The 23,822-nt window shown below is 34.3% G+C and overlaps 1 protein-coding gene and 1 long non-coding RNA gene across 3 annotated transcripts; both read left to right on the forward strand.

The window, feature by feature from the left end:
• Positions 1–446: 446 nt before the first annotated feature.
• Positions 447–18,289, forward strand: LOC131532078 (broad substrate specificity ATP-binding cassette transporter ABCG2-like). 2 transcript variants are annotated; one of them, XM_058763437.1, is made up of 16 exons: positions 447–647; positions 1,003–1,245; positions 5,203–5,262; positions 6,589–6,703; positions 6,984–7,136; positions 9,483–9,640; positions 10,863–11,014; positions 11,104–11,205; positions 12,541–12,791; positions 14,820–14,902; positions 15,094–15,183; positions 16,291–16,415; positions 16,499–16,653; positions 16,827–16,916; positions 17,096–17,169; positions 17,614–18,289. In XM_058763437.1, exons 2-16 carry the CDS (start codon positions 1,040–1,042, stop codon positions 17,762–17,764), a joined length of 1,965 nt encoding a protein of 654 aa, XP_058619420.1. In that variant the 5' UTR covers positions 447–647; positions 1,003–1,039; the 3' UTR covers positions 17,765–18,289. The 2 variants fall into 2 exon arrangements, with proteins under 2 accessions (XP_058619420.1, XP_058619421.1); XM_058763438.1 differs by having other exon boundaries at positions 11,104–11,199.
• A 2,096-nt stretch (positions 18,290–20,385) lies between these two features.
• Positions 20,386–21,614, forward strand: LOC131532683 (uncharacterized). The gene is made up of 3 exons (XR_009268946.1): positions 20,386–20,586; positions 20,681–20,793; positions 21,543–21,614. It is a non-coding gene; the product is annotated as an uncharacterized LOC131532683 (long non-coding RNA).
• Positions 21,615–23,822: the final 2,208 nt, after the last annotated feature.

Genomic DNA, 23,822 nt, shown 5'->3' on the forward strand with positions numbered 1-23,822 from the left:
TTGGTTCATGTCATTTCTGTTTATATAGTCAGATATGATGTCAGATATGTTTATATAGACTATATAAATGCTGATCTTTATATAGTTAATATATGCAACAAAAAAAAAAAAAAAAAAAAAAAAGAGGGGGGTATTAGCCTAATTGACAAATAAACACATGACAAACATTTTTTTTTGTCCAACATAAAGATTTTTTTCCCCAACATCACAATTGCCTGTCTAAAAATAAGACTTTTAGTTGAGAAAACTTGGGAAAATACTCTGTATTTCTCATCTTTTATTAATAAATCCAAATGATGACTCAGTTATTTTAATGGCATTTCAAGACTATATAATTGATGCTAAAAATACACAGTATTCATCATGGAATTCTTGTTGAATTTTTAAAAAAATATTTTTAAATCTTTATCATGAAGGGACATATCATATCAGCTCCATGGTAGCATGGTACAATGATGGTAGTTCCATGATATTTTGATGTTCACGTGTATAAACGCTGATATGCAAAGGCTTTCTTTCCAGTCTCTCCGGTTATTGTAACACGTGTGACACGCCTGGTGTGTTTATGAAACCTCATTCACAAAAACACACACTCGCTTGTATAAAACCCACAGACACGCGCTCGCTGCAGATCTGCTCTGCTTCAGGTGAGTGTAAATACAGCTTCTCTGAATCAAGCGTGCAATACTCGTCGATTAATCCTTATTTACTGATCAAAACAAGATTGATTGTTTTGTTCAATATTTGTTCTTTTTCGCTGCAAAATATTGAAGGCTGTAGGGATTTTGTAGTGATTCTGCTGCACATTTCAACAAAGATTTTACTTGTTTAGAAGCGGTTTGTGTTTGATACTTCATCATAGGGTATTAAGAAAAACTTGATTGAGTTGATCAGGTACATTGAGATTCTGAAAACAGACAGAAACTTCTTTCTTGAAGTCAAAACTTCTAGATAACGCTGATTTTGTGTGTCCTGATGTAATGAGTTCATGTCATCTGACAGCTGAGGGTTAGGGTTAACCCTGTTCCTCAGGGTTGTGATGGCTGACACGGCTGTTCAGATGACCGGAGTTGAAGATCAGAACAATAATGAGTCCGGGACACAGGTGTCCACCAGAATGTCCTTCTCGTCGCCCAGACGAGGAGCGACTGTGAGCTTCCACAACATCAACTACAGCGTGAAGATGAAGAGCGGCTTCTTGTGCAAGAGGAAGGTCACACAGAAGAACATCCTCATCGAGCTCAAGTGAGTCTTCCACTCTTTTGTTGATGGTGTGGTGTCAAATCTGATGCTGTTTGATCACAATATTCATGTTTCATGGGTTTTAAATAAATAAACTTAGACTGAAAATAAATAAAATAGAATATTAAAAAAGAAACATTATTTCAGCTAGTTTCTCATTTTCATTTAGTTTAACTTGATGTACTAAAATACCTCAAACTAAAACTGAAATAAAATTAATAAAAACTATATAGACACATTAAAAAAAAAAAAAAAACACAAGAAAATTACTAAAACTTTAACTAAAATGCACAGAAAGTCTAAAAGTTTTAATAGTATTATTTATTTTTGTATATTTTTAAATGTTACAAATATGAATAAAAACTATATAACATATTAAAAAACAAACAAAAATGACAAAAACACAACAAAATTCCTAAAACTTAAACTAAAATCAATATTAACGGGGGGAAAAAAACAGAAAATATAAAAGAAAAACTAAATATTAATAACAGTATTATGTAGTATCATGTAATAATACAAACTCTAATATCTTTAGTATCTCAATGATACTAAAACAACTTATTTTTGCATATGTTTTTTTTTTTTTTTGTATGTATGTTTTTATGTGTTGTTACGTTTTTATATTAATACTCATGCTTTTTTCTATAAAGGACTTTTGCAGGTTTATCTGACGGATGTTTCCTGCATTTAGCTGTTTGACTGTAATTATTAATGTAGTTGCCGTAGAATCGGGTTTATTATGAGTTTGATTTCACAAGTTTATTTTTGTGTTCGTCCGGTGACCAGCAGGACTGCATCAGATCTCATGTTCAGACTTGTTTTCTGCCTCAACTTTCATCTTCTCTACCTGCTTAAAACATGGAGTCGAGAGGAACTGTCACGTATTTATTTATAGCCCTTTGCATGAAGCTCATGTTTATTATTTGCTATGAAGAAAGAAAGGGAGGTCATATTTGTGAGGTTGTAGGTCTGGGAGCATGAGTGTGGACGTGATGCAGGGTAACGTGTGTTCAAAGGAGCTGTGTGGTTGTGTGATTGTGGAAACCACCAGGGAGGACTTGTGTGAACTGAAGGAAGAATGGAGATGTTTTAATGAACTCTGTGACCTGCCTCAAAAAAAAAATGTGTCATACTTTGGACGTGCTTCAGCAGACATGGTATTACATGCATGCTAATGCATTATTATACAAGCACACACACCCTCAGAGATGAGCACGCAAACACATGTGCAAGTTTACACTTTCATAACCTGATTACATTACATATTCAAGTCATTTTCAGACATGAAAGTCACTGCAGAACAAAGCATGGTGTTAGACTGGAAACACATGCCTAAGACATTTGAGGCTATAAACCAGTATCGGTATCGGTGCATCCCTAGTTTTTAGTAATATTTAGAATTAATTTTTGTTTTCTTTTTTCATTTTAATTTTAGTTAAAGTTTTTGTGATTTTGTTGTGTTTTGTCATTTTGTCAACTATGTAAATATGTCTACCTAGTTTTATTAAAAAAAATTCTTTCAGTTTTAGCTATTTTAATACATGAAGTTAAACTAAATAAAAATGAGAAATGTTGCCTTTGCATCTAGCTGAAATAAAATGTTTTAGTTTTGTTTATTTTAGTTAATTTTTTTTTTTATGATTTTAATTTTCATAACTATAATAACCCTGATAAGAATGATTTTTTTTTGCTTGCTTTATTTTGCAAATATTCTTATTTTAAAAAGTACATATTATTTAAATATTTTGTAAGGCCATAACTGTGATCATAATTAAATAATATAATATTAATTTTTTATAATTAATTACTAATAAATATTTAATATTTATTAAGATATTTAATTGTATTCATATAATACATATGTCAATCTAAAAATTAAATAAACTAAATTTTATAAATTTTCATAATGTTGTTTAAAATCATTTTAGATAAAGCATAGTACGTGACCCTTATACAGTGTTTGTGTGAGGGATAGATGGTTAGCATGCTCTTCATCGCCGGTTGTCGGGTGAGTTTGTTCATTAACCCGTGTGTGTCCATGTGCGCTCGGCTGCTCGTGTAAGTGTGCGTGATTGCAGATGTTTATTTCCTCATCTGAACTCATGAAATTATTTTATCTGTTTCAATCAGACACATGAGCTCCGATGATCGGCCCTGCATCTCATGAATATGAATTATGTCACCTTACATTAGTACACGTGAGCACTTGATATGGTCAGACGGCATTTGTTGCTGTTGTTGTTTTGCCCTGTAGTCACGCAAAAGAAAAATGTCTTGCACAAAGAATGAGGCTCATCCAGTCAGAATCCTGCACTGTAAAAAATGTCAAGCTGTTTAAACTGATTAATTCCACAGAAATTTTACGTTCAGTCAATTTCTCTCTTCAAAGTGTTGCCTGAATTGTTATTTTTTTAGTTGGCTCAAGCTTTACTGAACTAGTTTTATAGCCCATTCAAACTCAAATGTTTTAATTGGCTTAACATTTAGAAAACTACATCAAATTATGTCAATTAAAATGTAACCATTTACTCCATGTGTTTCATATGTTACCTCAACTAAGATTTATTATTTGGGCATCATAAGAAATTGCTGTGGAACTAGTTATTACATTTTATACTGAGTTTAAGAAAATTATTAACTGGTGTCTATCAATCACTAAAACACACACACATTATAACACACAATAGCCTTTATTTAATAACAATCTGCATTTATAACATTTGTCATATACTCTAAACATGCAGGCTTAAAAGAATATTTAACCCAAAAATGAAAATGTGCTGTTAATTGACTCACCCTCAGGACATCCAAGATGTAGGTGACTTTTCTTCTTCGGTAGAACAGTAAAGGAGATATTTTGGTGAAACCATTGTCTTTGGTAATTCATAAACTACAATATAAGCATAGATGCCACTGAGAACAATAAAGCACATTTTAATTGTAGTAAAAACTCTAAACATTTACGCATATTACCTGGAATGAAAACAATAAAGTCTCAAGGCCTGTTCACACCAAGCACGATAACTATAAATGATTAAGAAATATATAAAAAACAAAAATCTCAATATTAAAGAATAGCAGAGTCCACACCACAGCTATAACAACATCGTTGGAATCACTTTTTTTCGGCACACACAAAAAAAAATATAATCCATTGCACAACACAGGAAACATTGATGCTGACTGTGTTCATTTGTTGCAAGGATTTGTAACAGAACATGTACATTTCATATTATAGGTCTACCTTAAGCGCCTTCAAGAGTCCAGAAACGCCCGTGTAATCCGCCCCGTTTGAAAAAAGCCACATTTCAGCATAGCTGCAGGTTGTTAGTCACGTTTAATGTCTTCATGGGACATTTGCAAAAGTTTACACACGCAAAAACCCATTCAACACGCCCATGTTAACTTCAAATAAGCATATTAACGTTACTGTGGTTTACATTTAACATTTCAAAGAGTTCAGTTAGTCGTATAAAAGTGTTAGTTCACCCAAAAATGAAAATTAGTCCATGTTTTACTCACCCTCAAAGCATCCTAGGTGTATATGACTTTCTTCTTTCAGATGGTTCCAGGGAGTGAATAAAGGCCTCTTGTAGCGAATCAATGCATTTTTGTAAGGCAAATATCCATATTTAAAACGATAACACATTTGTTTTTATTAGTTTAGTCAACATTGGCATTCTGAATGTTTACGGGATTTGAAAATAAACATTAATTTAATGTTTTTAAAATATATTTGTGCAGACTTAATATATGTCTTCTCAACTAAACCCAAGCAAGAAAATTAGTTCCACTTAAACTAATTAAAGTTTTTGCCCTTCCAACATTTTGTTAATTGTATTTTTATTTTATTTTTTTACTGTGCGTGTGTGTGTTTGGCTTTATTTTGTTTTATGTGACCATGTGATGGTAAAGAAAATGTGGTGAAATGAACTAATTCTGTGTTATTTTCTCTAGTGGTCTCATGAGGCCGGGACTGAATGCCATATTAGGACCCACCGGGAGCGGGAAATCATCGTAAGAGCTGAACATAACACACATTATTATTTTTAATTATTAATTAATTAATTTAATATATTTAAAATATAAAAAAGATAATAATAAAGTTATATTCATACCTGTTGTTATTATTATAATAAGCTGACTTATGTTTCTTTTTTATTTTTATTATTATTACAAACATCAGTTTAGTAGAGTAATTTTTCCATATTCAAATCATATTCAAATGTCTGATATTCAAATCAGCGCAACAGACTTTGCAAAATGTGTATGGCTTCGAGATATAAGCACTACCTGAGACTTCTCCTCCCATTTCTACCAGTGATGCTTGATTCAGTGTCCCACGTCCACTATCTGCGCAAATATCAACAGTGCAACTGGTTTTAGGTTGCCAGGTTGAGTTTACAAATGGGTTGAAATCTGGCAACTGGACAACTTTGGAACAATATACTGATGTGATTATTGATATAACAAGGTTTGGGTCATACAAGAGCTGATAAAATGTAAAAACTGTAACTTGAATGCAATGTAAGTCGCTTTGGATAAAAGCATCTGCTAAATGCATAATGTAAATGTAAATGTAATGTAAATACAAATTGTGGGAGTTTCTCAGGAGAAATAACAAAACGTGAGGGGGCGGGAGATGGGTGTAAAATACAGGAGACATGTATGCTCCAAGATCAAAATATTAAGAAATCATATGTCACTTAAAGAAAATTAAGCCTTTCTTTTGCACGTTTTTTTTGGCATTTTTATTTTCATAAATAAAAAACACATTTACTCAATTAAAAAATACAGTAATACAGAAATGAAAATCCTCCTGTACAATATCCTGTCAGAAATATTATTTAAAATATGAATATTTTATTTAAATTATTCAAGTTTTAAAGATTTATTTTTGGCAAAAGCCTTTATTACGATAGGACAGTGTAGAACTGACAGGAAGCAAAGCGGGAGAAGACAAATTATTTTTAAGTTTTACATTTACATTTTATTTTATACATTTAGAATATAAAATAATAATAAATGAATTACAAATTATATATATATATATATGTATATGTGTGTGTGTGTGTGTGTGTGTAAATGATTATTATATTTTTAAATATTATGTATATTTTATTTATTGATGTAATGCATTTAAAATAAAAAAATATTATGCAAATTAATTTAAAAATAAAACAAATGTATTTAAATTATTAAATATAATTTAAGTTATTTAATATAATTATTATAATAGTACAATATTTAGAATAATATTAGAATAATATAATTGAATAAATGTTGAGTATAATTTAAAATTAAAAATGTGGATTGTATAATGATGTTTGTGTTTTACTGAAGGTTTCTGGATGTTCTGGCCGCTCGTAAGGACCCTGCTGGTCTTTCTGGAGAAGTTCTTATAGACGGAGCTCCACAACCTCCAAACTTCAAATGTCTGTCTGGATACGTAGTGCAGGTATAAACCACACAAAATGTACTAGATTTCCTTACTTCTGTTTTTGTAGTAAGGTAGCAGCACTTTCTCCTCAACGACATGTGATGTGAGGAATCACTCAGGTCTGGAGCACAAATGCTGAACTTACACATTAGACGTCACATTTGACTCTAAAAACTTCAGCAGTTAAAACAGAAAGATAAACTCGTTATTCTGTCAAATACATATTACGACTAAGGGAATTGTGGGATTGCTGACTAAGATTAGAAGAGCTGGACTGTATGTTTTCTGTTTTTTGCAGGATGACGTGGTCATGGGGACGCTGACCGTTCGTGAGAATCTGCGTTTCTCAGCGGCTTTACGACTCCCGAAGTCGATCCGTCAGCGAGAAAAAGATGAGAAGATTGAGAGACTCATTCAGGAGCTGGGACTGAGCAAAGTGGCAGATTCACGGGTAACAAACCAAACACACCTTCATCTGACTGACTACATGCGCAATCAACTCCAGCTAACAACAATCCACTGGTGTTTGTTTATGAAATGATTAGTAATAATTATACCCAAAAAATGTTGTTGAGCTACAGCAGTGAAAGGGTTACTCTAGAACAGCAAGAGTGTGAAAAATTATTTATTTGTCATTCTAACTGATGGAAAGTGAGAAGAAAAAGTATTAGGCTTAAAAGATGACTTCATCTATTGGACAACCTTAGTATTACAGCCTTCTTCTGTCAGTTGAAATGTCTGATGTTTTTAATTTGCTGTCAGCTTCCTGATCATATGAAATTAATTAAACTAAGCACGTTTCCTCAAAATGACTTGTTCTCCATATGTAACACATTTTGAGCTGTTTGAACAATGCATTTTAAAGAAAATTACCATTTCCTTTTTTTACCATTATTTTAATAAACTGCCATGGCAACATCATTCAAGAAATCCAAAAAACGTTCACAATTTAGCATCTTCATTATTTTGGCATCATGTTGACAATGTTTGGTGTGAATTGCATGATTCTCCTAGGAGGAATATGCAATAATGCACAACCTGAATTAAAAAAAAAAAAAAATCCACAAACCAAATTAGCTGACTTCCTGTTGGTCGCAGCTAATGACTGTAAAGTAGAACATTTTCTGGCTTGATGAGAACAACAGGTCAAAAGGTGGCGCTATAGAGCGCCTGCTCAATGTCCATTTCTAAGTTTTTCCAGTGTCTAACTATCATTAATACTGATGTGTGTCGAGTTTCATGGCAACAGTATTTAAGATATCAAGAATCCCTTCACAGTAGGGCTGGGCGATAAAACGATAACGTTAATCATCGCAATATTATTCTCCTTGATAAAGCGAAAACGAGTTTGATAAATATTCAATATATAATGTTTATGTAGCAAAAGCAGAACGAAACAACGCTACTCAGACAGTTTATCTGCTCGGCTCAAAGTTCAAACGGCAGCGCAGCGGTTGCAAGCTCACTAGAGCAGATGCGTTTACTCGCTGATGAGTCTCAGTCATGCGAGCACTAAACAGCGCTGTGAGATCCAGTGCGAAGCACTTGAATTCAGAGAACACAAATGACTCGTTGATTTAAACTAGTTTAAAGCCAGCTGAAACAGCGCTGACAAACAGGAGAAACACTGCACAATGATACAGTCAATTTACAAATCGCCATCATATTCATATCAAATTGTGTTATTAATGTAGACATGTATTAAAGGAAAAATGGAATATAATTACAATATTTTTTTGTGATTAATCTATAGCGTTTGTGCATTTATACTAAATGTATTTAGACTTCTGTTTTCATACAGATACCCAGAAACAATGTAGTTACATTTTTATCATGGTATTGAGGTGCTATATGTGTGGTTTTATCTGTGGTTTCATGATCTAAATGTATGCTACTATGGAAGACCAAACTGTGCTGAAGATACGAGTCATCAAAGTCATGATTTGAAACAATATCACTCATTAGAACATGCAGAAACTAAGACATTAATTTTTCTGTCAAGATATTTATTTTGTTAAGGAAAAATGACTGGAAAAGTGTATTTAATAATTTAAAAACGTGAAGTGTTTGTCATGTTCTGATCATATAGAGATGTTTAAAACCACAGTTAACGGTCTGGTTTCTACAACTTTCACCACAGAGCAAATATCTGCCTTTAAACTTGAAAGGTATAAAGATTCTAAATTTATCATGATAATTATTAATATCGACTAATATGAAAAATTGTATTGTGCTGTGATTTTTATCTGCTGTGTCTTGACATTATTCTGGTGAAGTTTGAAGCAAATCGAGTAAAAATAAGATGATATCAAAGCATTTTGAAAATGCAAATCAGACAATGCATGCTGACGTTATAACACACTTCTTGTTTCCCCTTTTCACCATAAATTCATAACCTCACCACGGCCAAAGCATTCGAGATATCAAAAATCCATTTGCAATTTAGTATCCTCAGTGTCGTGAGATCATGTTGACCAAGTTTGGTGATGATCGGATTAAAACTCTAGGACGAGTACATCAAATTGGCCAACTTTCTGTTGGGCGGAGCATTGACTGTCAGCACGAAAGTCGTTTGGCTGATGAAGTTTATAGGTGAATGAATTTTGGTGACTTTAGGTGAAACAGTGCGTGCTACAGAGCCCCTATAAAAGGGTGTAATCTGCGTTTGATGAATTTGATCTGTGTGATCTACTAATGGGAATCATGATGAATTTGACACAGTCAGTATTGTAGTTCATTATTGGGTTTAGAGGGCGGGACTTGAATTGACGGCTGCTCTGATTGGCTGGCTTTACAGGTGGGCACACAGATGATTCGTGGTGTTTCAGGCGGAGAGAGGAAGAGGACGAATATCGGCATGGAGCTGATTATTGATCCACCGGTGCTTTTCCTGGACGAACCAACCACCGGCCTGGACGCCAGTACGGCCAACTCTGTCCTCATGCTGCTCAAGAGGTGTGTTTATACAAAACCGGTCATATTCCACACCTAAACCTCAAGAAAGACATGTTCATTTGAAATTACTTAAAGGTGTGTGATAGTTTAAAAATATATAAAAATATTATTATTATTGAAAATATTTTTTAATAAACATATATATTACAGAATTGATTAAATTATTCACACGTTTTTTTTTTTTTTTTTTTTACAGCCTTTAAGTTGCTGTGAAATTTAATGAAAATATCACAATAGAGAAAAATGTCTGAATGTAAAACAACTATAATTTAAAAACAGATAATTATATATTATGTACATTTTTTAATTATATGCGCAGCCCTAACTTATACTTTATTATGATTTACATTTTTTTCAGCAACATTTATTGTTACAAAATTATATGATAGTTAGTAATGTGCCGCTGCTCCTCACAATTTTCTTTGTGATTTGATAAATATACTAATAAATATATATTATTTTGTTGAATTTTTGTGCCAAATAATGAAAATATCACAGTTGGGAAAACTACATTTTATTTATATTTTATATAAAGTTTATTCATAAATGTAAAATATAATATGTATAATATATATCATATTTTATCATATGTATTATTTCTAATATATATATATTATTTAAGTAATGAAAATATCCTAAAAAAAATATATATAGTATATTGTAATAAACTGCTCTGAGACAAGAAGGATGAGGATGCACACGCAATATTTATTGAAAGGGTAATCCACAATAAATGTCCAAAAGCAGACAAAGGTTATACATAAAAAGCAAACCAAACTGTAGCAAACTAAGAAATCCAAAGATAAATTATTATTATATACAATACTTGTTATTTAATATCTGTATTATTTTGTTCAATAATGAAAATATCTCATTGGGGCAAATCCTAAAAAAAGTATATATATATATACATGTATTTATATAAAAATGTATTTATATAAATTATTCATTCATTTGATTTCTAAATTTGACAATAACTTTATATAAATGTGTTGTTAAATTTACAATTTTTATTTTATAAACAAATTTACTATTTTTTTCATTTTTATTTTTTTAAATATTTTTTTATTTTATAAATAAAATAAATACATGTATATTATAAATAATGAAAAAAAGCTTTTGGGATAAAATATGACACTGACATTGTTGTGAGATTTACCTACAGCACTGCACCATTCTGTGGTTTAACCGTCTTGTGTGTTTAACCTGTGTGTTTGTTCAGAATGGCGAACAGCGGTCGCACCATCATCCTGTCGATCCATCAGCCGCGGTACTCCATCTACCGGCTGTTCGACAGCCTCACGCTGCTGGTGGGAGGAAGAATGGTGTATCACGGCCCGGCTCAAGACTCCCTGGACTACTTCAGCCATATTGGTATGAAAACACACACACACACACACATGCAAAAAGACCCTCATGTCCTGATATTGATATATGTATGTGTGTGTGTGTGTGTATGCCAGGATACATCTGTGAACCTCATAACAACCCTGCTGATTTCTTCCTGGATGTCATCAATGGAGAATCCACCGCCGTCACTCTCAACAAGTTAAACAACAGTGAGGGTACAGGGTTTCCTTTCTATATGATTGTTTTCTCAATATAAAGGCCAATTTGCAGCTATCTTTGGTCAACAACTGCCTGATTTTTTTTTTTTTTTATTATAATTAAATTAATTAAATAATGTTCATTTTAAAATGTATTTTATTTTTATTATTATTTTGTTGTAATTATTTTTGAGTGGTTTTGTATTTTTTAATAAATTATTCTCATCATTATTTTTTATTATATGTAAGATAATCTGTAATTTTATATTTTATCATTATTTTTATTATTATTTTTTATTAGCATTATGTTTATGTTACAGTGGTAGGTTTATATCCGTACAAATGAAATATGTATCGATTATTTCATGGGCATAAGTCATGGTAATCGTGACTAAATATAGTCTTGACATTTTTAAAATAATACATTTTTAGTTTTAGGGGTTTTTTGTTTTAGTTTTCATTTTAGTTAACATCTATGACTGAAACCAATAGTTAGAACTTATTTCAGCTTTAAAATGAGTTTTAAACAGTTTTAGAAGTTATCATCTAACATTCAGAATTTAGTTTAGCTTTAAAGGGGTCATATGACGTCGCTAAAAAGAACATTATTTTGTGTATTTGGTGTAATGCAATGTGTTTATGCGGTTTAAGGTTAAAAAAAAAATTAACACGGAAATGTTACGCCCCTTACCGTATTGTGATGCCGTGTACCGGCACGACAACACAAAAACAATAAAACCGAGGCATTTGTTGCATCCAGTGGGGACATAATTACTGATTATAATGACTTATACTGTCTTTTAAACTTTACCATGTCTGCATTTGTGATCGAAGAAACGACAAACAACAAGCGCTACTCTACACTGCTCAAAACTCGCGTTTGAATCGTCAGTGGCAAATTCTTTAAATATGAAAACGTACTTACAGGCTGTGAGTCAGAAGCGCCAGACTGTCCTTGCAAAGATGGAATTGCCCCACTTTATAGAAACAGTCTTCGAGCAGCTGGCAGCTACTCCCAGGTTCAGGAAATAGTCCTCCGTTAAATTGCGCTGCACACACTCTAATATTTGGGTTGAACTGTTCCGGAAAAGTGTTGTAAATACAACTTAACCACTGATTTCTAGTTGTGTCCTCTTGTGCTTTCACAACGAAACACACAGCATCTCCAGGACATGGCGCCGGCGGCAGCAACAACACGACAGCGAGAAATTGAAATCACATCATATGACCCCTTTAATAGGAATGTTTAATAGTTTTAGATCATTTTAGTTAATGATATCCTCACTGACTGAGATGAGTATATTAGTGGTTTGTGTTTGTGTGACTGATTATAAATGTGTTTATGTGTGTTAGAACTGGACCTGGAGCAGCTGAGTTCGTCTCTGAAGGGCATCGAGGACCGTTTGGTGGAGGAATACAAGAACAGCATCAGCTACAAACAGACTAAAAGCAACCTGGAGAAAATCGTTCAGGGACAGGACTACAGCACACGACCCAAATCCAGAACCATCACCTACAGCACGTCCTTCTGCCACCAGTTCCACTGGGTCCTCAAGAGAACCTTCAGGAACCTCATGCTGAACCCACAGACCTCGTTCGCTCAGGTCAGTGCAACCGTCTGCATCAGACATTCACAAATGTTTCTATCAGTCTTTGAGCCGAAATGTTTTACTGAAGTCCCAAGAGATTTTGAGGTAATATTTTAATAATTTAAGTTAACAACACACAACGTAATGTTATTTTAGTATCATTGAGATACTAGTAGTTTTTATAATTATTTTGAAATAGTTTTTATTTTTGTCATTTTAGAATTTTTTTATTAATTTTGTGTCGCGTCATGTTTAGGGGTGTGGAAATGTCCCCACAATAACAGGCCGGTGTGTAAAACTCTTGGACGAGTCTATGCTGTGAACTTGACATTTTCACATACCCAGCATGACAGCTTTCTTCTTCCATGATGGGTTTTGGAGCAATGGCATCTTTGTTTCCAGGTGGAGCATCAAAGAATACAACACATACGTCTCTCGGAAATACTGTAGAATTCAACCAATCAGATGATGACTTCGAGATTCCTGAAGTGTTTCCAAGTTTGTGTGCCATATGCATTATACATTTAGCCAGTGGTCTGTGGGCTTGGTGTGTCGTCACAGGGACATTCTTCCTCACCATCTTTGGTCTCTTGGCCTTAGGCTGAATGCCCCTTGGGGGTCCAGCTTGATTCTGTCTCAGTGCAGGCCCGTTTGTTTCCCGCTCAAGTCTCTGGTGTCAGAACATGTTTGGCCAGCTTCAACCTAGGCCATCATTACATGTTGCAGGCTCCTAGGTCTCATGGCAGCGCCTTCTCCTGAACTGTAACTAGGGCTGTTTCATATGAAGCCATATCTGTGGTGGATGAAGCTCAAAGGAATTCGCTCCTCATGGCCGGCCCTCCACCTATTGAAAAAGTCACGCAGTTGATCTTGCGGCCTCTTGATATAACGGGACCCTCGCTTTCTGTTGCAGGGTGTCAGGATGGGCGTGGTTTGCCACCGCCAAATGATCCCAGGTATTGGATCAGTACTCGGTATCGGACGATACCCTGAGCCTAGGTATTGGAATCGGTATCGGAAAGGGAGAAAGGGTATCGGAACATCTTACATTCTTACACAGAATAATTAAGACATGCAATATTTCATAGTATTCTAAGCAGTGATAAAGGCTGTCGATTAGCATTGCATTATTATATACTTTATTATAATAAAAAATTTTATAAGACGAACCCAGATAAACCATATATTGTTGTAGTCCTGTGTTTATTAGTCACGTCGAATCAATGAAAGCAGTTAAATCTTCAGTTTATTCAGCTGCAGCAATAGGCATTTCCTGGATTTCTTCTGCGGGGCGTATTTGGAGTTTTTGTGCAAGAGCGCCCTCTGGCCTTCGGATGGAGATTTACTACTGATCACAGAATCGTGCTTCACTAAAAGATATGCATGACAATCGCAGCTAATGCCTAATTGCGATTTATTGCCTTTGCCTCATTCCCTATTCAGAGAACATGAGTTACGCAAGTAACCCGAGACATTTTAGTAATTTTGTTGTTTTTCGTCATGTATTTTATTTTTGTTCTGTTATTTAAATATGTCTATATTTATTTATATTTAATTTTTAGTTGTAGTTATTATTGTTCATCAAGTTAAACAAAATGAAAATTAGATGTTTCCTTGGCAACTATCTGAAATAAAATAAGATCATTTTTAAAATATTTTATTTCAAGTAACAGTTTTTGTTTTAGTGAAATATAATAACTCGTGTAGATAAATATATTGTTCTATTTTGATTGTTTTAGTTTCAAATTATTTATGTTAATCTTACATAATCATTTTATTAATTATCAGATTTTCATCAACTCTGGTCATAGATTGATATGAATTCTGTTCAATTCAATGAATATTCACAATATATTTGAGATGAATTTGCTGGTATAAATATTGAAATAATTTAATGCACTTTTATTTTTGTCATTAAATGTAAAAGCGAAATATATTTGTGAAAAGAATATACAGATTTATATATAATTAAATGTTAAAAGAAAGATGAAGTTTTACATGGAAGCTGACATTTCTATATTAATCTGAGTCTTGTTTCTCCAGATCGGGGTGATGATTTTATTGGCTCTGGTTGTTGGGGCCATATTTTTTGGAGTGGAGGAGAATTTGAGCGGCATTCAGAACAGGTATGGAAACATGTTCATCCAGTTCAGTCAGTATTTCTGTGAGATAAATCATTTCTGCTTGAATTAGAAGTTATTCAGTGATCAGGTCTGATGAACAGAAGCTGCGTCTCTGCAGCCCTGGTGTTTTCAAATAAGTTGGTTCCAGTGGTTGTCCATTAACAGTAGTGTGTGTGTGTGTGTGTGTGTTTCAGGATGGGCGCGCTCTTCTTCATCACCACCAATCAGTGCTTCAGCTCCGTTTCCTCAGCTGAACTCTTCATCACTGAGAGGAAACTGTTTGTGTGAGTAAATACACACACACACACACACACACACACACATGGTTTCATTAATGGTTCTTAATGAGCACAATGAAATATATTGTTTATTGTAGATTTATAATTGCTAAATGTTAAAAGTCTTGTGATTTACATCTCAAACACTGTAGTTTGTAATCTTCCTTTAAGGGATAAAATAAACATAAGCAAATAAATAAATGTAGAGTGTAAAGAGTGTAGAGTAAATAAAGCTGTGTTTACACTGGCACAAAAAAATCAGTTTTGTTGCTCACATCTGACACAGATTGAAATTTGTTTCCACTTTCTTAGTATACAGCTTGCTTTTTAACTTTCTAAGTCCTGTTAATTTTAGTTTTTTTGCACATCATGCTAACAACCATTTATTATACAATGGATATGAGAAAATATTTGAAGAGTTCAGATCCAAAAGCCTCAAAGTGCCATCTGAAATTTTTATAAAATCTTCTAAAATAAGCATTTTTATCAGGCAAATATATTTTTTGGTTTGTTTGTTTTTTATAAAGACAGATTATTTCTGTAAAAAAAAGAAAAGAAAAGTGAAGTGTAAACATTTTGGGAAATTCATTGTTTTGAAAAAAGAGCAAATAATTTTTTTTTTTTTAATGAAATATATATTTTCCAAAAGATGTTTTACTCTAAAACTGTGAGAAAATTAAAGCTACAAATCTAAACAAGTTGTTCTCCAAATTTGAGTACAAGTGTGATTTTTCCAGGACCATTTTTGAATCGTGTTCATGACTTTTTTGTTCACGTAGCAAGTGCCAAAACCTTTACTACATTTTGTACTATTCCGATAATGTAAAACATTCTAAAAAAACAAAACATAAAATTTATGATTTTTAGAGATTATTTTCAATAATTTAAATTCTTCTCAAGTTTTGTGTTAACAAGCATTTTTTTGGGGATGCAAAATATATATATATTTTTTTTTCTAAAGTAGGAAATTAAGAAGAAAATACCAGCTAAGAATAAGTTTATCCTTAAGAATCTGGCCCGCGATGTTTTCTGTGCAGTTACAATGTTGATTGATTGTAATTTGTTTATTTGATTGATTGATTGATGAAGATGTTATGGTGGGTGTGTCCTCAGGCACGAGTACATCAGCGGATACTACAGAGTCTCGGTGTACTTCCTGTCCAAGATCCTGTCTGACGTCCTGTTCCTGCGCACAATCCCGGCCATCATCTTCAGCTGCGTGGTGTACTGGATGATCGGTCAGACACTCACCCTCATCATCATCACATCAATCATGTTCTTCTGATATGGAACAGTCTGATGTTTGATGTTTCCTGTGCAGGACTGAAGTCAACCGCCGAAACGTTCTTCATCTTCATGTTCTCCATCATTCTGGTGTCGTACACAGCCACGTCCATGACTCTGGCCATCTCTGCTGATCAGACGGTGGTGGCCATCGCTAACATCTTAATGACCATCAGCTTTGTCTTTATGATGGTAAAGAAACACTCACACACACACACACACACACACACAAACACAAACACATGTAGTGTCTAGATGTTTGTAATTAGATGTTTGAGCTGATCCAGTTCATAAAATGCATGTCATGTTGATATTTATGTTTAGTCTTTTGTGTAATATTTATTCCTGTGTGTGCATGTGTTCAGATCTTCTCAGGGCTGCTGGTGAATCTGCCCAGTGTGGCTGACTGGTTGAACTGGTTGAAGTATTTCAGTATTCCTCGTTACGGTCTCGCTGTGAGTTTGAATGTTTTGCTGTAGCAAGTTTTTTTTTAGGAACTGTTCATGTTTAGTGTTTATGGTTTTAGTGAAGTATAATAACCTTGATACTTAATCAAAATTAAGCATGCTGTGTGTTATTAAATGCAGAACAGAAAACAATGTTTATTTGTGGATGATGATGAACGTTCTTTCAGGCTTTGGAAATCAATGAGTTCACCGGCCTGAATTTCTGTGACATGAGGAACATTAGCAGCACTTTAGTAGAAGTGTGAGTATGAAACTGCATGAGACTAGTTAACAATTAGTTAACTGAAAGTAAAACCATCAAAAACATGTTTTACTTTAAATGAAAGAAATGTTAATGAAATAATATGCGTTACTTGAAATAAATGAAATGGTAACACTTTACAATAAGTTAACATTTGTTAAAGGGATAGTTCACGCTAAACTGAAAATTAGTCCATGATTTACTCACCTGCCGCTCCAGTCACAATGACTGCTTAAATGCTGCTTCACAGATACAGCTCATCCATCAAATTCCCACAGCCAATAGGATCCTTCCATCAATTTAAGCTACAGCTGCTCAATTGCATTTTCATGTATCACTTATTTTAGTGCCAAAATGAGCTCATTCAACAAGATATTTCAGTGTAGAAAACCAGCAAGCAATGATGCAAAACTACTGTAATGTTCTCATCATTTCTCATTGCAGCTGCACCACAGGCGAGGACTTTCTGAGCGAACAGGGCATCGATTACTCAACCTGGGGTTTGTGGCAGAATCATTTAGCTCTGGGAATCATGACCCTCATCTTCCTCATCATCGCCTACCTCAAGCTGCGCTTCATCAAGAAATTCACCTAAACACAAGCTCGTCTTCTTCATATACTTTTGCAGCATCCACCAAATCCCATTTCCCTCTCAAACAGTCGTGATGCAGAAGGAAATCATAAACATATATCCAGTCATGCTGCAGACAGAAATTAACGTGAAGAATTGACTGTGCTCAAGGTTATCGTTCTCAAATAATTTGCACACCAAATATTTGTAGCAAAATTAATGTTTTTGTTTGTTTTTTTGCTCAGTAGAAGTACAGTTAATAAAATATGGCAATATGGAGTCTGTTACGGATATGTTCAGTTAGTTTCTGTTTAATGGACTTTTAGTTTTTCATCATTTCCTGTATTCCCTTGTTTGGTTTTCCCGTTTGTCATTGGTTGTCATAGTTACTGATATGATTAGTTGTTTAGTTCAGCTGTGTCTCGTTAATTTACCTTGTTTGTATCAGTATTTAAGTTCTTCCTTCTGTGTTCTTTGTCTGGTCTCGTTCATGTTAGTTTTGGTTTACGCCTCCTGTCCTGTTTACCAGTGGATTAAAGACTTTGTGGTAAGGACTAAATCTGTGCTCTGCCTGTCTGTTTACAACACATCATAGTCACTCCAGTTTGACACCTTTTAGTTGTTTTTGTTTGCTGTATGTTCTTGTTGGCGGTTTTCACAGTGATGCCATGGAAGAACCATTCTGGCAGCAGAAACTCTGAAGCGGCCGACAGCAACGTCTTTATTCTCGGTATTTACAAACATCAACAACCGGTGAATGGAGGATCGATGCCGTGATCGGAGCTGTTTTTGTTGTGTGTCGTGGGTTTCGTAATGGAATGTAAAACACAATTTACGTGAATAAAAGAGCACAAAAATCTAATTTAATCTCCTACGACAACTTGCAGTGTTACAAGTAATCGAGGCTGAGAAAAGAACATAATTCTGCAGACAACAGGTAAATGCCGGGTAGCCAGTGTATTGTATGCGTTTGGCCAAAAATAAATGATCGATTGATTCAGTGTGGAAGAACTTGACTGGTCTGCAGAAAGCCAAGTCCTAATCCAAGATGAACACCTCTGGTGTGACTTTAAATGCAGGTCTTGAGCCAAAAACTCTTTACCAAACACCAATGACTTGTACATACACTATATGGACAAACGTATTGGGACAGCCCCTTCTTTAGAACAGAAAAAGGCACTTCCAAAACTGGAAACATAATTCATGTATTTAAAAATCGTATTTCCATCTCTGTTGCAACAGTTTTGAAAGCGTCTGCCCATATGTACAAGTCATTGGTGTTTGGTGATGAGTTTTTGGCTGAAGGCCTGCATTTAAAGTCACACCAGAGGTGTTCAGCTTGGATTAGGACTTGCTTTCTGCAGACCAGTCAAGCTCTTCCACACTGACTCAATCAATCATTTCTATACACAGAGACACTGTCATGTTAGAATAGAAAAGGGTCCTGTCCAAACTGTTGCTTTAAAATTAGAAGCGCACAATTCCCTAGAATATCATTATATGCTTAAACATTAAGATTTGTACTCATGGAAATTACTAAAGTAGACAAACCTGTTCATTAGAAGGGGGTGACCCAAATAGTGTATATATAAATAAAATCAGTATGTAAAATGTCTGCGTTCCCTGGCTGGCACAGAGCCAGAGACACACATGTTTTTAAAGCACTGCGCATTATAACCAATCCCATACGATTCTGTTGAGCTTATGAATGCAAGGACCAATCAGAAGCGTTCAGATGAGTCATCGCTGAAACGCTGTTTCGTCACCGCGCGCGCTGGCTGACTGAATTCTCTGGCGAATTCTCTCATCATAAACAACAAAGTGAAGATGTACAAATGTAAGTAAGATATTAATTTCACAGTGTAAACAGCTTTAGAGATTATTATGGCAGTTTTTGAGAGTGCTTGAACTCGCCGGACTGAAGTGAAAATGTTCTTTGATAATGCAAACGTTCTTTGCTCTCTTTTTGTACAATGAAAGTGTTATGGGCTAATTAGTAACTTACAATGTTTTTATTAAATCCACATAAAATACAACCTCAGTCGTATTAAAAATATTTTATGGTATGACACTGGTACTTAAGTAAAAAGACGGATTTTTATGCAAAGTTAATAGATTACACAGGCTACATTGCCCATCGCCCATTACAGATCAACTAACATAATCTATAAAGGTGCAAAATGCATTTACTTACACATATTTGTGAATTGAGATATATATTTTGGGAATATTTCGAAGAACCTTACATTCTGGCTCATGCAATTTTGCTGAAATTGTCCACATACTGTACACCATTCTGCAGATACACTGTAGGAACAGACTACAGTTTTTTTGAAGAAACAACAGAAGAGTCCGCAAACTGAGAAGCCAATGAAATGACATCTATAACAGTCACTGGTGGTTCTCCTTATACTCAACTCTTCCAAAGTATCTTTGAAGGGGTACTGAACACTTTGAAAGAGGGGAACATGAATGTGAAGAAAATCTGTTTTACTGGCTGGATATCATCACATTCCTTTTGGAAAATTACATGGCCATCAGCGGGTACTCTAAGGGAACCTTAAAATGTATTTTGTCAATATTGAAAAAGCATCACCCCAGATCACTAGAATTCATTTGTGCCATGTTTACATCTTTAGAGGGACAATACAGGGAGTACATCTTGAGTTACAATCTTCCCAAGATCTACCTATCCGACCAAAGAAGCCATCTGGAGATGCATCGTTTGCTGAAGAAAGGTGGGCTAAAAGATCAGCTAACCATGTTTTTTAAATGTCCCACATTATATGCCCATACCAAAAACAAAAGATGGACCTGAACATAGTCTAGAAGATACTGTTAAAAAGGTAAGTTCAGAGTTGTGAAAATGCATATTTTGAGTTTGTTTCAATGTTTATTGTGAATTTAATTTGTATTTTCTTTTTTCTTTTTTTTTACAAGCACCGACATTGTAACAGCATGGAAGTTGCGAAATCACAATTCCACCAAAAACAATACCATCAAAAGTTTAGAGACACAGACAGAGATGTGTTATAGAAATTATTCCAGAAGATGTAAGTTATATGTTGTGAAAACATAAAAAAAAAACATTGTGGTAACAATATTACACACAATATTTTTGAGTAGTTTTTAAGGCTTACATTTTTTTTTTTTTTTTTAAAGGAATCTACCTGAATAAATCATGTATAATCTCCTAATTTATTTAATCTATGACACAATGAATTTAATATTATTAGTGAAATGTGCTGATTTATTTTAAGTTGATTCTCAAAAGTCTGTGATTTTGGATATGGCCTGTTTGTATTTGACTTTGAGTTATTTTGTACTAAAATACTTAAAATAGGTAGTTATCTTTCCTTAATTTTTTCAGTAATAAATTCCTCAATTCAAGCCTCAAAACTGCTTAAGTTTTTTTTTTAAATAAGGAAGACACATCTCACATTTTATTTGTGTCAAGTTCTCAATATTTTATATACAACCCTAAACCAAAATTTCTTTAATAGAATATACACATTTTTTAATTATCACCTTAATTTTTTTAATGAAAATTACAAGTTTTTTTTTTTTTTTTTACAGTGTATTAGTTCAAATTGGCAACTAATCTGTGCATGTTTCAGTGTCTATAGAAACATTTTTACAGGCAGCGACAGTGCAACAACGTGACTTTGGCAAAATCAGAATTACACATAAATGACATCAGCAAAGTGCAGTGACGCAGCCAAAGATGTAGGCCCTAACTAAACTAAGCAGAATGTAAACGTGACAGTTCTCAATGTGATGCTTGTCGTTTTACTTTTTTCAGCTCTGGCCAAATCTAGTTTTTACCTAATGAAGCCGCAGGACTGGATGAAGGTGCATCTTCTGCAACGAAACCAGCGAATGCTAAGTTGCTGTCCATGGTCCTGAAATGAGTGTTGGCAAAAATTGCCAACCACTAATAAGTTACTAAATAATTTGCTAAACAAATAAATAACTTACTAAATAACCATAAAGTTCCATAAGACTTGAGTGACAAGAATGTGGTCATTGTAAGAGACCTGAACTCCTAAAAGATTTAACTTACTCAATTATGTGCAAACAGGGACATTATCTTACAATCTTACAATATTGAAAATTGCCCAAGAAAACAGGACATCATAAATCAGATTCCTAGCGCCATGAGTCTGGAGAAAGCCTTACCAACAAGCCTCTTTCACAGAACAGCTCGCAACATTAAGACAAAAGAATACTTATTGATAAGTCCAACGCAGGAAGGAGATTGTCAAATTTGGGGTAAATAATCAAGAATAATGGTCAAAGAGATGGCCATCACATGTGTTCCACAACAGAAATCACGAGCTTCTTTAGATTGACTTTTCCCCCACACATAGAAGACAAAGAACCAGACTGAAATTCCTCTGTCCAAAGAACATGTCTTTTGGTCTCCACAGAACTACACAGAGACTTTCTTTTTCATATGCATATAAAATCATCCTAAAAAGACATTTCTAGGCATAACACTATATTATGTATGTAACCCACACATTAGACTATCATGTTTTAAGCACATATTATGTATGTCTTTTTAATAACTACTGAACGATTTTAAGGGTTATTCGTGTTTGGTATGTATGAGTTTGACAATTATAGCTTGAAACATTTCTTCCAATTGATTCTTTGTCAAATGTATCATATTCTGGTTATAGAAATCACATCCAAAAGTATACTTTGCAAGTGTGTAAAATTCGGACCATGTGACTGATAACATGCTGATTTATGATGGAAGGAAAAACCCTAGCTAAGAAAATAGCCTATCTAATTGGTCAAGACACTAGATGGGATGTGTCCAGAAGCCGAGTTTAAAAACTCAGGACACCATCAAATCTTCCCTTCTCGCCCTTCTCTCTCTCTTCTCGCCACCGCGTTTTGATGCTGTTTTAGCGCTCTTTGAGCGTGCTCTGGCCTACAGGCCAGTTGCTACTTAACACCACGATGAGAAGAAAAACCACCTAGTCTCGTTACATTCTTTCTTTCTTTTATTTTAGTTTATTTTCCGTTGCGAGTTTCGTGTTCTCAGTTTAAGTTTTGCCGTCACGCCTCGTCTCCGAGTTCAACTCGAGCCTGTAACCGCCTCAAAACTTCAACCAGACCAACTCCGCATCCTCAGCCAACGCCCAAGACATCCCTTCAACGACGACTGAACTTCCAGCCAATCACCAACTCGGGAAACCCCTTTTCCTGCAACAATGACGACAAAAGGGAATCCCTGTAACACAAAGGCAATGCAAGCAAGTACCTCCAGGTCTAACTGAACTGGCGCATTTAATATAAATTTTAGCCTCATTGAGAAACTCAATGCGAGGGTTAATTACGTGATTGATGGTTGTTCAGGTCTGTGCAATAGCCCATATTGCTGTAAACTTGGGATATCACATTTTCATTCTCTTAAACTCATCATTTCTCTCTTTCTGCAACGTGTGAATGTGTGACTGCTTGTGTTCATGTGTTAGATTAGTTTATGTCTTAGGTTTATATAAATAAAGTCGTATTTATATTTAAAGAGAAGTATCTTGTGTTTTGTGCTTACAAGTTAATGTCTTAATCTGCCGATCTTGTTACTGTGCTTATTAATAGTGTTTTCACTATATTTTGGATTTTAATATCCAGTGCAGAGTTGATGTTATACGGCTCGTTCAGTGAATCGCTGCCGACTCAGTGATCAGCCGTGAAACAGTGATTCTGTTCAAATTCCCTATAAAATCATAAATGATTCCCTTTGAGCTAAATTAAATTATATTTATGTATCAAACCCTACAGTGGGTTTATTTCTCACACTGTCCAAGAGGATGCAACAGGTTGTGGAGTGTCTGTCTTACAGGTATCCTTTAAATGAAAACATTAAACTTTCAAATCTGCAGTTAAAATGTATAAGATTGACAAATTGTATTTATTGCTAGTGCTACGCTAGCGCCTACCTTCAATTTACCATCAAAAGACATCACAGATCTGAACATCAGAAGCAGTTTTGTATGTGAACCAAAAGCATTTTTCCCTTAAATGTCATAAATGGAATTTAAAACAAATGTAAATGGAGAACACAAGT

This window comes from Onychostoma macrolepis, chromosome 23 (genome assembly GCF_012432095.1).
Source record: "Onychostoma macrolepis isolate SWU-2019 chromosome 23, ASM1243209v1, whole genome shotgun sequence".
NCBI classification, from domain to species: domain Eukaryota; kingdom Metazoa; phylum Chordata; class Actinopteri; order Cypriniformes; family Cyprinidae; genus Onychostoma; species Onychostoma macrolepis.

What these genes read in the sequence shown, in the direction of transcription:
- LOC131532078 (XM_058763437.1), top strand. Translation starts at nt 1,040, where the DNA reads ATGGCTGACACGGCTGTTCAGATGACCGGAGTTGAAGATCAGAACAAT. An exon ending in GGACTACTTCAGCCATATTG is followed by an intron (nt 11,015 to 11,103) that starts GTATGAAAACAC and finishes TGTGTATGCCAG; the next exon opens with GATACATCTGTGAACCTCAT. An exon ending in TTCCTCGTTACGGTCTCGCT is followed by an intron (nt 16,917 to 17,095) that starts GTGAGTTTGAAT and finishes ACGTTCTTTCAG; the next exon opens with GCTTTGGAAATCAATGAGTT.